At 36.0% G+C, this 15288-nt stretch overlaps 3 protein-coding genes and 1 long non-coding RNA gene across 6 annotated transcripts; all 4 read left to right on the top strand.

Moving 5' to 3' along the window:
* Positions 1-2442: 2442 nt before the first annotated feature.
* On the top strand, positions 2443-5272 carry LOC114166660 (large ribosomal subunit protein uL18-like). 2 transcript variants are annotated; one of them, XM_028051422.2, is made up of 9 exons: positions 2443-2582; positions 2837-2906; positions 3011-3102; positions 3225-3351; positions 3436-3515; positions 3606-3722; positions 3810-3944; positions 4050-4219; positions 4933-5272. In XM_028051422.2, the coding sequence occupies exons 1-9, from the start codon at positions 2580-2582 to the stop codon at positions 5039-5041; spliced, it is 903 nt and encodes a 300-aa protein (XP_027907223.2). In that variant the 5' UTR covers positions 2443-2579; the 3' UTR covers positions 5042-5272. The 2 variants fall into 2 exon arrangements, with proteins under 2 accessions (XP_027907223.2, XP_085524137.1); XM_085668011.1 differs by lacking the exons at positions 2443-2582; positions 2837-2906; positions 3011-3102; ... (2 more) ...; positions 3606-3722; positions 3810-3944 and having other exon boundaries at positions 4029-4219.
* A 274-nt stretch (positions 5273-5546) lies between these two features.
* LOC114166658 (uncharacterized) lies at positions 5547-7828 on the top strand. Its single transcript, XM_028051421.2, has 2 exons — positions 5547-6673; positions 6746-7828. The coding sequence occupies exons 1-2, from the start codon at positions 5680-5682 to the stop codon at positions 7675-7677; spliced, it is 1926 nt and encodes a 641-aa protein (XP_027907222.2). The 5' UTR covers positions 5547-5679; the 3' UTR covers positions 7678-7828.
* Positions 7829-10237: 2409 nt separating this feature from the next.
* LOC114166661 (large ribosomal subunit protein uL18-like) lies at positions 10238-13142 on the top strand. 2 transcript variants are annotated; one of them, XM_028051423.2, is made up of 9 exons: positions 10238-10369; positions 10638-10707; positions 10803-10894; positions 11019-11145; positions 11230-11309; positions 11389-11505; positions 11593-11727; positions 11807-11976; positions 12825-13142. In XM_028051423.2, exons 1-9 carry the CDS (start codon positions 10367-10369, stop codon positions 12931-12933), a joined length of 903 nt encoding a protein of 300 aa, XP_027907224.1. In that variant the 5' UTR covers positions 10238-10366; the 3' UTR covers positions 12934-13142. The 2 variants fall into 2 exon arrangements, with proteins under 2 accessions (XP_027907224.1, XP_085524136.1); XM_085668010.1 differs by lacking the exons at positions 10238-10369; positions 10638-10707; positions 10803-10894; ... (2 more) ...; positions 11389-11505; positions 11593-11727 and having other exon boundaries at positions 11786-11976.
* Positions 13143-14265: 1123 nt separating this feature from the next.
* On the top strand, positions 14266-15288 carry LOC146883374 (uncharacterized). The gene is made up of 3 exons (XR_014985034.1): positions 14266-14677; positions 14934-14986; positions 15071-15288. It is a non-coding gene; the product is annotated as an uncharacterized LOC146883374 (long non-coding RNA).

Here is a 15288-nt window from a genome sequence, read left to right as displayed (position 1 = left end):
ATCAATAATCCACATGCTCTCATCGGATACAAGATTAACAGACTCAAACTCACGAAGAAGAACAAGATCACCATCTGTAGCAGTAGTGACATGATCATCATCATCATGATCATTGTCTCTCTGTTTGCCCTTCTTGTCTTTGTTCTCCTTTTTCCACTTAAAACAGTATTTCTGAATGTGCCCAGTTTTATGACAAAAATGGCACTCTAAATTCTTGTATCTTGACTTGGACTTGCTCCTACTCTTCTCTCTACCACCTTTATGTTCCTTTTTCTGACTTCTCCCCCTAACTTCTGTAACAAGCATCTCAGACTGAGATGAAGAACCATGTGCCTTCCTCCTCATCTCTTCATTAAGAGCACCGCTCTTTGCCATCTGAAAAGAAACAACACCATTCGAGGCAGAGTTCGTAATTGAAACCCGAAATACCTCCCAAGACTCTGGTAGAGTATTAAGCAACCATAATCCCATAACTTCGTCATCAAACTTTATGCCCATTCCTGACAATTGATCTAGGAGCCCTTGAAACTCATTTAAGTGATCAGAAATAGAAGAATTTTCCCTGTACCTCAAATTCATCAAGCAATTTAACAAATACAATTTATTATTGCCCGACTTAGAAGCATACAAAGACTCAATCTTCTCCCACAAAGCTCTGGCATGTGTCTCATTAGCAATATGATTATAAACATTATCTTCAACATATTGCCGAATAAAACCACATACCTGTTGGTGCTCAAAGTCCCATTCTTCTTCAGACATAGAATCTGGCTTCTATGTAGTAAAGACCGGAAGATGCAATTTCTTGACAAATAATAAATCTTTCATCTTGCCCTTCCACAAATGATAATTTGTACCATTCAAAGCAATCATCTTTGCATTTGCCTCCATCATTCAAGCAAGTAAATATAACCCAACCAAGAGCTCTGATGCCACTCTGATGGGGAAAACAACAACAAACAATATACCAGAGAATGCAGCGGATATAATTTCCCCTAACTTGCAAGAATCTATGAGGAGCAATAATCAAAGAGCAGCAATAATAAATCACCAAAAGCACAAATAAAGGCACCAAGATTTTTAACGTGGAAAACCCCTCAAATCAAGGGTAAAAACCACGAGTCGTCCAGACCAAAGAAATAGCTCCACTATGATCAACAAGAGTACAAAAGAGTCTCAATCAATAGCACAAATTAGTGCCAACACCCAACCAAATAACAAAGCAACAAAGCTTTCAAATAGAGAAGAACAAGAGAGGAAAACCTCTACAAATCACTGCTGCAGTGCGAAATTAATATCTCCCAACTTAGACCTCGTATCAAAGATCCGACCGGTCAGAATGAAGAGCAATGAGTTCCAAACCTGGTGTAAAAATTTCAGCCCGATCCAATGGTGAACGAATCCGCAGCGCTGAATTTACTGTGACAGCTCTATGAAAAACGTGAACAGAATTTTCCCTCTACCTCTCCCTTTATGTGTTAGGGCTTTCAGTGTATTCTGACTCTATTGTTCTGTCTCTCTCTTTATTTTATAGCCTCCTCTCCACTAGGTTAAGTGAGACATGTGCTTCTCAAATTTTGGGCCTTTTCTCCACATAGGAAGGGAGCCCAATACCCAATATTAACATACAAACAACGTAAATAACACCAACTGCAGAATCTGACAAAAAACTAACAACAATTCTTAAACGGAAAGAAGAAATGGAAACCATAACTCATGAAACTCAAAAACACAGAATACATACTTGGTAAACCATACAAAACCGGAAAAAAAAGCGAACGAAACTACAAAATCAAAACTGAACCAACTAAAAAGACAACAAACATAAATAATCCCAATATCCCAAACCCACAACGAACTCAGAAAACAAAAAAACTAAAGACTCAACCATAAAAAGTAAAGAAATGGAAAACCTTAAGAAGATGGGGTAAGATACTGCAGAACGAAGAATAAAAACTGTGGAAGAAGGAAAGAATCCAGCTGAAACAATTTTTAAAATACAAAACAATGAAGTTTGATCGCAAAGAAACTGAGCTCATTAATTAATGGATGCACATCAATCAAATCATGCGGTACTCCTCCATCTAAGGCGGGAAACTGAAAATGACTTCTTTGACCACACAATTGAACGAAATCGAAGCTTGATCATAGGGGTACATTTGTCAGAAACGGAAATGTAAATAGCCAGATCACGGAAGAAGCAAACTTACCAAAAAACCTAAAAATGAGACAGCTATCAAGAAATTGGGGTATTTGAGTCTTTTCCAGAAGTCATTGTTTTCTTATATTTTAGATTTCCTCTGCAACGAGGTGTTGAGGATGAAAGCGGCTCTGGAATGAGTTTAAGTCTTTTCGTATTATTGTTGGGGTTTGAGTTAGTAATATTTGGAGTGCAGCCAATTAAGAATACCAAAAACAAAAGCAATAAGCCCAACAGCCTAAAAACACAAATAATTGGGCGGACAAAGCCCTAAACCCATGAGACCCGACCCATCTGAAAAATATCATATCAGCAAACCCTTATTCTACCGCACTTTCTTCCCCCAAGTTCGTTTGAAGCTAGCGGGAGCTTCACAAAAATGGTGCGTATCATGGCCCCTTATTTTGCAGATTCTGAATCTTGATTATCCACATTTCGTTTTAGCTATGTTCTCATGTTATACATTTACAGTTTCTGAGTTTAGTGGAAAGGCGAAATTTTGATCTTTGTTACCCATTATAGTTTTCCTTTTGAGTTTTTCCGTTTGGTAGCTTAGTTTGTAATGAATCAGTTTTTGCGTTCTTATGTTTTTTTCTTACATTATCTGTATCAACATTTTTTGGGTGCATGTTAAAGGCGTTTGTTAAGGCTCAGAAATCAAGGGCCTACTTCAAGAGATATCAAGTGAAGTTCAAGAGAAGAAGAGGTATTTTTGTTTGTTTGTTTGTTTGTTTGTTTTGTTTCATTGTGTTCAATGTATGTCTTGTTCATTGCAATCATCGTTTGTAATTGGGATTTTATTCACTGCAGAGGGGAAAACCGATTACCGAGCCAGGATCCGGTTGATTAACCAGGATAAGAACAAGTACAACACACCAAAATATCGCTTTGTGGTTCGATTTGTATCCTACTGTTATGAAGAATTTGTTATATGTGCTTGAATTGTTGTGTTTTGTCATGTGAATTACTGAATTTCTTCACTCAGTTGATGTTTTTGTCAGCATAAACCTTAACCTTTAATTAGACTAACAAGGACATCATTGCCCAAATAACATCTGCTACCATTGCTGGTGATAATGTTCTTGCTGCAGCATATGCACATGAGCTACCACGCTATGGTCTCGAAGTAGGCCTTACAAACTATGCTGCAGGTACTTTGTGAAGAAATCTAGCTCCCAACCATTTTGTGACCCACTGTTTGTGTCTATCTTTTCACTCTTTTTATCTGTCATCAGCTTATTGCACTGGACTCTTGTTGGCCCGTCGAGTCCTTAAGAAGCTTGAAATGGATGAGGAGTATGAAGGAAATGTTGAGGTATCTACATGGTTGCTATGGTCTGTTTTTTTTTTTTTTTTCTTTTTATTTGTCACATCTTTCTGAGTTATTTGGATGTTCCCTTTTCAGGCCACCGGAGAGGATTATTCAGTGGAACCAGCCGACACCAGGAGACCATTCCGTGCTCTCCTTGATGTTGGTCTTATTAGGACCACAACAGGCAATCGCGTCTTTGGTGCTCTTAAGGTATTCTAGTTCAATTTCAATACAGTGCTATTTAGTGTGATTGTTGTTTATTAATAGGCAAATTGAATAATTCTGTTGTGCTCTTAGGGAGCTCTCGATGGGGGTTTGGATATCCCTCATAGTGATAAAAGGTTTGCTGGCTTTGATAAGGATAAGAAGGAGCTTGATGCTGATGTTCATCGCAAATATGTCTTTGGTGGACATGTTGCTGCTTATATGAAGGTACGGACAGAGGTTTTATTCAGTACAATTGTGTTGAAATGCTTAATACTATATACGACTATTTAGGAAAATATGTTCTGACAAACTATTTTATGTATTATGCAGACATTGAATGAGGATGAGCCAGAGAAATACCAGTCACACTTTAGTGCTTGTATCAAGCGGGGAATAGAGCCTGATGGTTTGGAAGATCTGTATAAGAAGGTTCATGCTGCCATCCGAGCTGACCCTACTTTCAAGACATCCGAGAAACAGGCACCAAAGGAGCACAAGAGGTAAGTGGCTGATATTTTTTGAATGCATGTAGATTCTAGAATTAAGGAAATGCATATATCTATTGTGTCATTTGAATTCTGTGAATTTGAATTTGAGCTGTTGTTGGATTGGCTATATATTGAAGTAAACCTGTGCTGTTTATCCAGTTTCTGTTATTTATCTAGCTTTTGTTCATCTTATTTTTGCTACTTGTTTTATATATATATATATATATATATTATGGTTTAGTTTATTTTATGAGGCACATGTTCTCTTTATGTTAAAAATATGAATCATTATGTCTTGTTATGAAAGGTTGGGATTGTGAAATAAGAATCATTTTAATCAGTCCTATAATTATTTATTTATGGTTGTATGAAGCATATTTAATTTAATTCACTCTTAGTTTTATATAAAAATGGTTATAGCCAAGTGTACTACTCATGGATGTGATTAATTTATATCAGTTTGGACTTACCATTCTACATTATTCAATAACTTCACAAAAAAAATGCTTCCATTGTAATTTATTAAATTATCATTATATTATTGTTGTCAAAACTTCATAAAATTTACACATAATGTTTTGTCTGTATTTCACCTATGTACTCTATTTTGGCTATATTTCAAGTTGTGTCATGGTTGACATTTTGAACATTTTTTGATTCTGATTTTTGGTAATTTAAGTTTTAGTATGGAGGATGTTTCTGAAAATATTTGCATCTTTATGCAGGTACAATCTTAAGAAACTCACTTATGAGGAGAGAAAGGCTAAATTGGTTGCACGCTTGCAGGCTCTCAACTCTGCTGCTGGTGATGATGAAGATGAGGATGACGAGTGAAAAAGTTCATCATTCATGCTGTAATAGGAGCTGTCTTAGCTTGTATTTAGCCATTATGAGCATTTATTTTGTAGATCACAAATTTTGGAGCTGAGTTAGGCTTTCATTTTGTGCGGGATGATTAATGTGTTATATTTTATTTCATACTACAGATATGTTGTTTACAATTTAATCAGACTTTGTTTACGTGGTATTCTAAATTATTATTATTATTGGGGATTGAACTTATCAGTTTGGGTTCAGAAAATGGCGGAAAACTTGTTTATGGTTTTAAATTTAAATTTGATATCTTGAAATTCAAATTGTGATCCAAACTTATATGATTAGATTTAGTTTTTTTAATCCGAACTGATCATTGGAAAGGGTGATTTGATATGAACACTAATAACTTCTATTGTAGATCATTTCCTTAGTCAATGTTAATTTAAATAAAACAATTCAAAATATCAGGTTTAAAATCATAAATAAATTATTAACACTATAATTACAATTAAACCTTTTCCCAATATATATATATATAAAAAATGGAGGTTATGATATGACCTCGACTGCAGTGGTTTGATGACTGGCTGTTTTTCTTCCTATATACAGCGATAGGCTTTCACTTCTCTTCTCTTCTGTCGTTTGCTGCACAGGTAATGATGTCAAGCCCTATTAACATTTCGTCGGAGGAGTTTTCGGTTCGGAAGGGGAAAGGGTATGTTGATGTCGCCACGTCGTCGTCCATGTCCGCAACTTCCGTTCGCAGCGGCTCCACCACGGCCAGTGGAGGTGGAAATAGGACCGGTGGCGGTTCAGTGTCGTCGAGTAGCCATTTAGCTGACAGGAGTGTTCAGTCCAAGGGCAATGTCGTTCCTATAAATGCTATAGAAGAAGGTGCCGGGTTGAACTTGCCTGTTCGCCCAGGCTATGATTGGGTGGATTTTCCTGTAAAGCAATATTTCACTCAATACCGTTCGGGGGAAACCGTTGGATCTTTCGCCGAGAGTGTGAATGTTCTCGAAGAGGACATAGAAGACAACGTGATTAGTTTTCGTGCTTGCAAAGAAAACGAAAATGTCTGTCACGGACAAGAGGGTATGAAGGAAGACTTCTTCTACGTCTACGCATGTCTCTTCAAAGATTTACACATCCGCCTTCCATTTGATGCCTTTATCGCCGGTGTTCTAACCGAGTTAAACGTGGCACCCACGCAACTCCATCCAAATAGTTGGGCAGCGCTCCAAGCTTTCAGGATTTTATGTAAAGGTTTAGCCATAACTCCCACTCCTGCACTTTTCTTGCATCACTTCAGCACCCGTCCCACCAAGCGTGTCGGGTGGCTTTCTTTGATAAGTAACTCTTGGAGTAGTCTCTTTGGTCTTTTTTCTTCGTCGTATAAAAACTTCAAGGGCAAATTTTTCAAAGTCATGATAAAAGATGAGGGTCGAAAGTATTTCTTCAACGGCGACAAGGCGAAGTTCCCCTTGTATTGGACTTGCCGTCCTACCAAGTTTACTTCTTGGCCTCGTTCGGTGATGTCTCCGGAAGAAGTCTCAGCTTTAAATACACTTAATCGGCTACCCCGAAAACTTCCAACTCGAAAACTCCTCAAGGCTTATAAATCTCCTCGTCTACGGGAGGAATTGTATGGTAAGTTTGTTTCTTGTGTATAGGATGCTTCGTGGGGTTGTTAACTTGGCTAAGTTTGTGTTTGTATATCAGATATAATGACGTCAATGAACCCGAATAGCAAGGCTTACTTCAAGCAAATGTTTCAGAAGTTTGTGCCGCCTTCAGCTGAGAAAGCCGAGGAGAGCCCTGTTGTGGTGATAACTGAGGCAATCCCTATCCAGCAAGTGTTCGCTGCAAGTTCAGGTCTCTCGCCTCGTGACGGCAAGAAACGAAAAGAGGACAAGTCCTCTCGTCGTCATCATGATCATGGTAAGAAGTTATCTTCTCCTAAAAGGGTCAGTGGTGAAACTTCGGCCCCTCTTGGTGGTGGAATCTTCGGGGTAGAGTTACGCCTGGGGAATAAGTTATCATTTGACCTTAACGGTGCTGAGAAAGAATTTTACAAGGGGCTATCTTTTGGCGAGGCTGTTGAAGCCATAATGGAGTTAAACGCACGTGCTGCTCTGCTATGCCGCACACTGTGCTTGGATGGTGAGAAAGTGCATTCTGAACTTGCGGATTCTCGACATGAGTTGGGGGAGGCTCTGAAGGCTAACTCCATTCTGAATGCACAAGTTAAGGAGGCTGTTTCTGCTCATGCTGCTTGTGCTGAGACCAAAACTTTCCTTTCTTCTGAAATCGATTCACTGAAGGTTGAGGAGAAAAGGTTGAAAGACGAGGTACTCCGACTTCAGAGGAGTGTTGATGATCACACCCTCGGTCGCCAAAGGGACAAAGAGGAGAGGGATGAGTTGGTGAAGGAGTTAGAGGACGCTCAGCGCTTTGTATTCGAACAGCATCAACTCGGGTTCCAGAAGGCCTTGAACCAAGCGAAATTCTTCTATGACATACCCCTTAACGAGGGTAACTTTGACGTGGGGAAAGACTTTTACAAGGGAAAGCTAATTCCCATTGCAGAGATTGTTGACGATGACGCAACACAACTAGTTCAGCCCGTCAAGGTAGAAGGGGCTACTTACTAGTAAGATTTTGCTGTAACTATTTTTTTGTTGGGCCATATTTTGGGGATGTTCCTGTACAGAATGAAATATGCTCTTCTGAAGCTGAACTCAATAGTTTAACTTGAGCTCAAATGAGTTCAGTTCGATCTTGTTATGCCTTGCTCAGTTAAAATACGAGGCTTAAGTAGCTTACTAAATATCTTTTCCATTTAATTTTCGTTCTGAATCCAATTTGTCTGTAAAAGTTCAGAGCGCAACACTTACAATCTAAGACATTGCAGCTTCCTTAGGGCCTGTTCGCATGAGGGGAATCCCAATGATTTGGAGTGACGGATGTTGTGGTTAAATCATGTTCCAATATTATGATTAAAGAGTAAATGCGAAGGATGTTGTGGTTAAATCGTGTTCCAATGCTATAATTAAAGAATAAATGCCAAGACGGATTTAAGATATATTACGAAAAGCACATCTTTTTGTGACTAAGGAGATTTGAATGGATGGAGAATGGTTTCACCATTATACCTCTGCATGTGAGTGTTGTGTGAACGAGAGAGAATTCAACTTTGTGAATGAGGGGAGAGTGTAATTTTGTGAATGGGTGATAGTGGTTTATACGGTTAGCAACACCGGTTATGTATCCGGTGTCGTGGGTGTGATATTATGTTGGTGTAGGGAACAACGACTATGTGTGTGTTTATATAATAATAATAAATATATAAAAATATGTATAATAATAATTAAATGTATATATATATATATAATATTAATATATTAAATAATATATAATTAAATAATATTAATAATACATAATATATAAATATATATATATATATATATTATAACAATAAATAATAAAATTAATAATAATAATAATAATATTATTATTAATTATTAATAATAATTTCAAATCATAGTAATTATTTTAAAAAATAAATTAATATAATTTATCTTTTTACTAATTTTTTATTAAAATTTATCAAATAATAGTTTTTAAATTCTTATTATTTAATTTTAATTTTTTTTACCACATCAAATTACAAAATTATTCTATTTTTTTATCAAGGGTATTTTGGTAAATTTCAAATTCTATCTATTTTTACATTTTATTTTATCTATCATATCAATCAAATCTCTCACCAACTTTTATAAAACTTATCTCCAAATTCACTCACTTTACCTTCTAAATTCGCTCAAAAAAACACACATATTTATTCATTTGAATCCACACAAATTCATCTTCACATACTCTTTCAAATACATCTACACAAAGAAACATGACCTTAAAAAATATGCAAAATGATGATAAGAAAAGCACGAAAATATAAAGAGAAATGATACATTGACACCCAAATTTGATCACTTTTGTTACCACCTGATGTGGCATCAGTTATTTCATTTAAATTTTTTTTTAAGCTGAAAAAATTAAATGACAGTGGTGAAGCGGTTGGTAACGCACTCGCGCGTGTAGCCACTTGTCACTCATCACATTCCGTTCAAATTATTTTCGTTTTCGAAAAACTATCTCCTCCACCGCTTCCCCAAAGGTGCCCACAACCCTCCCCCGCCACTCATCACAGAACACTCAACCTCTTCCGCCAAGAACCCTTCCTGCACACACACCCACCTCTGCTCGACCTCTTCCCGAAACCGTCGCCCCACAAAACCCTTCCCGCACACACACACACACACCTCTGCTCTACGTGTTCTTGAAATCGCACCACAAAATCCCAAAACCCCTCTTCGAGAAACTCTAACACACGACACATATTCTGTACAAATTAAAATTCACAAATTTTGAAATTGTAAAACAACATACAATTCTACCACTTGCAAAAAGGTTGGAAGTGGTAGAATGCAAAACAGAACCACCAGAACTTCAACAAACCAAAATGACATTAATTTATACAGCATAGCCAAGAAACATGAAGCAATCACCATGAACAATATACACTATATGATCACAAAAAACATTGAAAAGAAAAATGCAAACACCTGTACGGTAGTTTATAATAAATTAAAAATAAAGTAATTATTTTAAAAACTTTGCTTTGATAGACCTAAAGATACTCCTGTCTTATAAATAGATAAAACAAAAACTGCATTTTAAAGTGAATAATGTTGTTTATAACGAATTATCTTAACTAATTTAAAAGTTAAATTGATTATTTAGTAAGATACAATATGCAGAGGGAAAAACTATTTATCAGATTAAAATATAGTTAAAGAAAGCAATATTAATACTAAACAAAATTAATGGTAATATAGTAATGGTTCTTATTTTCCTAAGTTAAATCATAATAAAAATTTAAATTTCCTTTTTTATAAAATAAAGTTTTTTTATTTTTTTGTCATATATATTTTTATTTTCATTCTTAATTCTTTCTTCTTTACCTAACACAGTATAAACTATGCAATGTGTACGATTTTTTTATCCCATCACAGTTGAAAAAAATAATGAAGAGTATATTAGAATATAATTGTGCCGATCAAAAAATAAATTAGAATATAATAATGCAGGTTTCACTTGAAAAACAAGTTCATAAAACTTAATTATTATGCTTTCGCATGCTAATAATAAAACCGAAACCATTGGGCCAATAAAGCCCTAAACCCATAACGACCCGACCCATCTGAAAAAAGTCTCATAAGCAAACCTTTAATCTCCTGCACCCTCTTCCGCCACTGTCGCTTGAAGGGAGCGAGCTTCACAATGGTGCGTATCACGCCTCATTACTTTGCAGATTCTGAATTTTGATTATCCGTGTTTCGTTTCAGCTACGTTCTCGTGTTATGCATTTATATAGTTTGTGAGCTTAGCGGAAAGTCGAAATTTTTATCTGTGTCACCCATTTTGGTTTTTGTGTTGAGTTTTTACGTTTGGAAGCTTAGCTTGTAATGGATCAGTCTTTATGTTCTTATGTTTATTCGTTTTTTTTTTCTCACATAATCTGTATCAACATTAATTTTGGTGCATGTTAAAGGCGTTTGTTAAGGCTCAGAAATCAAGGGCCTACTTCAAGAGATATCAAGTGAAGTTCAAGAGAAGAAGAGGTATTTTGTTTGTTTGTTTGTTTTGTTTCATTGTGTTCAATGTATGTCTTGTTCGTTGCAATCTTCGTTTGTAATTGAGATTTTATTCACTGCAGAGGGAAAAACCGATTACCGAGCCAGGATTCGGTTGATAAACCAGGATAAGAACAAGTACAATACACCAAAATATCGATTTGTGGTTCGATTTGTATCCTACTTTTATGAAGAATTTGTTATATGTGCTTGAATTGTTGTGTTTCGTCATGTGAATAACTGAATTTCTTCACTCAGTTGATGTTTTTCTGTCGGCATAAACCTTAACCTGATATTAGACTAACAAGGACATCATTGCCCAAATAACATCTGCTACCATTGCTGGTGATAATGTTCTTGCTGCAGCATATGCACATGAGCTACCACGCTATGGTCTCGAAGTAGGCCTTACAAACTATGCTGCAGGTACTTTGTGAAGAAATCTAGCTCCCAACCATTTTGTTACCCACGGTTTGTGTCTATCTTTTTACTGTTTTGCTCTGTCATCAGCTTATTGCACTGGACTCTTGTTGGCCCGTCGAGTGCTTAAGAAGCTTGAAATGGACGAGGAGTATGAAGGAAATGTCGAGGTATCTATAAGTTTGCTATGCTCTGTTTTTTTATTTATTTGTCACATCTTTCTAAGTTATTTGGATGTTCCCTTTTCAGGCCACCGGAGAGGATTATTCAGTGGAACCAGCGGATACCAGGAGACCATTCCGTGCTCTCCTTGATGTTGGTCTTATTAGGACCACAACAGGCAATCGTGTCTTTGGTGCCCTTAAGGTATTCTATTTTTTCTTCGATACAGTGCTATTTAGTGTGATTTTTGTTTATTAATAGACAAATTGGATAATTCTGCTGTGTTTACAGGGAGCTCTCGATGGGGGTTTGGATATACCTCATAGTGATAAAAGGTTTGCTGGCTTTGATAAGGATAAGAAGGAGCTTGATGCTGATGTTCATCGCAAATATGTTTTTGGTGGACATGTTGCTGCTTATATGAAGGTACGCACAGAGGTTTTATTTAGTACAATTGTGTTTAAATGTTTAGTACTATATCACGACTATTTTACGTGTTATGCAGACATTGAATGAGGATGAGCCAGAGAAATACCAGTCACACTTTAGTGCTTTTATTAAGCGGGGAATAGAGCCTGATGGTTTGGAGGATTTGTATAAGAAGGTTCATGCTGCCATCCGAGCTGATCCTACTTTCAAACAATCTGAGAAGCAGGCGCCAAAGGAGCACAAGAGGCAAAGCACTGTTAATTTTTTTAATGCATATAGATTGTAGAATAAGTGAAATGCATGTCTATATAGATTCTAGAATTAGCAAAATGTATATGTCTATATAATTTTATAATTAGTGAAATGCATATATCTCTTCTCATTTGATATCTGGCATTTTGAATTGGAGCTGTTGTTGGATTGACTGTATATTTAACTAATTCTGTGCTGTTTATCTAGTTTCTGCTATTTATCTGGCTTGTGTTCATCTTCTTTTTGCAACTAGTTCCGTATGACATTAATTGTTTTGTGAAATATGTAATTTCGTGGATATATAGGTGTGGTTTAGTATTGAAATTTATTAAATCTAATGTTAATGTTATTTGTTAGTAATATTTATTATGGTTATGAATCACTAAGTCTTGTTATGAAATGTTGGGATTGTGAAATAAGAATCACATGTTTCTTTTTTAAGTTACATAAAATTTTAATCAGTCCTATAAATATTTATTTATGATTGTATGAAGTAGATCTAATTTAATTCACTCATAGTTTTTTACAAAAATGGTCATACCTACTACTCATGGACCTGATTAATTTATATCAGGATGGACTTACGATTTTACATTATTCAATAAGTTCATAAAAAAATGCTTCAATTATAATAATTATTAAATTATGATTTGCTGTATTATTAAACTTCATAAAAATTACGCAATAATAGTAGTTTGTTTGTATTTAACTTATGTACTCTATTTTTGCTATATTTCAAGTTGTGGCTTGGTTGACATTTTAAACCTTTTTTGGTTCTGATTTTTGGTAATTTAGGTTTTAGTATGGATGATGTTTCTGAGAATATTTGCGTCTTTGTGCAGGTACAATCTGAAGAAACTCACTTATGAGGAGAGAAAGGCTAAATTGGTTGCACGCTTACAGGCTCTCAACTCTGCTGCTGGTGATGACGATGAGAGTGATGATGAGTGAAAGGTCATAATTGATGCTGTAATAGTAGCTGTCTTAACTTCTATGTAGTCATTATGAGCAATAATTTGGAGATCACAAATTTTGGAGTTGAGTTAGCCTTTCATTTTTTGGTCGGGATCGATTGATATGTTGTATTTATTTTGGTTTGTTACAATATAAACAGACTTTGTTTACGTGGTATTCTAAATTATTATTGGGGATTGAACTTATCTGTTTAGGTTCAGAAAATGACGGAAAGCTTATTTGATATTTTAAATTTAAATTTGATATCTTGAAAATTAAATTGTGATCCGAACTTATTTGATTTGGTTTTTTTAATTCAAACTAATCGTTGGAAAGGTTGATGTTGACTCAGTAATAACTTCTATGTCGTTCCTCAGTTAATTTAAATAAACAGTTCACTCCCTGCACATTGAGGACAATTTGTGATTCCAGTTGGGTTCAAATTTTTGCTTTTCTGCCAATTTTCTCACTGTCTGCAGTTTTAAATATCTGTTTTCAAGTTTCTTTTGGTGCTTAATTTTTCCTTTGTTCTAACGTTTCAGAACTTACATCGACTTTCTTTGTCATAACATGTTTTTAGATGTTCTTTTGAGATGATCTAGGCCACTTTTGTTTTGAACCTATTTAGCCAAATAAGCCCACTTGAACTGTTTTTCCATTGCACTCAGTCTGAGCCTTGATTAGGGGACTTCTCCCTACACCTCCAACAATCTCTCCTCTTCAACAATCTCTCCTGTACCTCCAAAATCAAATTTATTTCCATATTTGTCCATGGTAAAAAATAATAGTTACTATCTCTTTTTCACCGCATACCCCTGCACCCCAAAACCGCCCTCACCCTTTGCACCCCAAAACGCACCCCAATAAAGCAATAAGAATCAGATTCCCTGCACCCCATCAGAAGAATCTTTGACCTAGCTGCTGCGCGTGAAGGTCTCTTCTCCTACATTCTGCTCTTCTCCCACAGCCTCCACACACTCTTCATCCGTCTTCTCCCACATTCTGCTCTTCTCCCACACATTCTCGCACACAACCACTCTTCTTCTCCGGACCGTCCACACACTGTTCTTCTCCCCAGCATCTACAACCTCCCTTTTCTCGTTTTCTCCTTTCGTGCAACTCCACAGACCCCATCTTCTCCATTTGCCCAGTTAAGTAATGTTATTATATTTTAATTGATTTTAGGAATAGTTGTTTGTATATTTTAATTGATTTTAACAGTAGATTACAAGATCTGTTTCATCAAAATTGAGAAACGGTCTTCGTTTTAAGAGTGCACCGAAACGGCTATCCAAATCCGTTTCAAACATGCGTGAAACGGAACACACATTCCGTTTAGTTTTTTTTTTGTTTTTTTGTCCGAAACGGAATGTGAAATCCGTTTCGCAGAAAGCTGAAACGGAATACACAATCCGTTTCTTTTTTTTTTTTTACTGAAACGGATTCTGGAATCCGTGTCGGAGGACGCTGAAACAGAATATGGAATCCGTTTTTTTTTTTTTTTGTTGGTTTTTCATCGAAACGGAGTGTGAAATCCGTTTTAGCAGGTGATTTACGTTGTTGAATGTAATTAAGGAGTGAGTCTTGATTTGGAGCAGCATGTGTATGAAATGGGAAAAAGAAAGAATACTTAGAGAGGTATAAAGGAGCAGCATGTGTGTCAAAGATTGTTTGTGATGGTGTAGGTCAGCTTTATGTGCCTTTAAGCGTCGAGTGGCATATGCAAATGCAAACTATGACCGTATCCTCTTTAAAATTTAGGTTTTGAATAACAATTCATCTTTGACAATAGATGATTATGCCTAATGGATCTATAGTTAGCCATTATGAAGAAGTTAGCGGAAGCAGTCTGCATGCTGTTATAAAGAACTTGTAGACAGCGACTCTCCATTAATTAGTAATTTACCTGAAACTGTATATTGGCACAATGTTGCAGATAATTGTCTAGGATAAAGAAATGATTTTCTTGTTCAGTTATTTCTTGACTTGTCTTTAAGATATGGTAGGATGGCGTACCTCATCAATTCGTCGTCAACATGAACTTCCAAAGGTATTGAAAAACCATTTGATAATAGTTTACTTTAATACTTTAACTGGTGTCAGAGACTAATTCTTGTTCCTTGTGTTGTGCTAGTCTAATCTTCTTGTCATTGATAGAGATACCCACACATTGTTTATGTTGAAGGAGAGACTGTTGATGACATTGGCAATAAAATATCTTTTAATATTGGAAGCCAAATAATTGACTTAGAATACTTAGAGAAGTCTAGCATGGCAAACTTACAAAAAAGCACATGGAACTTGGTGAAACGGAATTCAAATTCCGTTTTACATCTTTACGCCGTAATCCGT

This window comes from Vigna unguiculata, chromosome 10 (genome assembly GCF_037176805.1).
Source record: "Vigna unguiculata cultivar grain cowpea cultivar isolate G323 ecotype 2 chromosome 10, ASM3717680v1, whole genome shotgun sequence".
Taxonomy (NCBI): Eukaryota; Viridiplantae; Streptophyta; class Magnoliopsida; order Fabales; family Fabaceae; genus Vigna; species Vigna unguiculata.
This window is presented reverse-complemented; position numbering and strand designations above follow the sequence as displayed.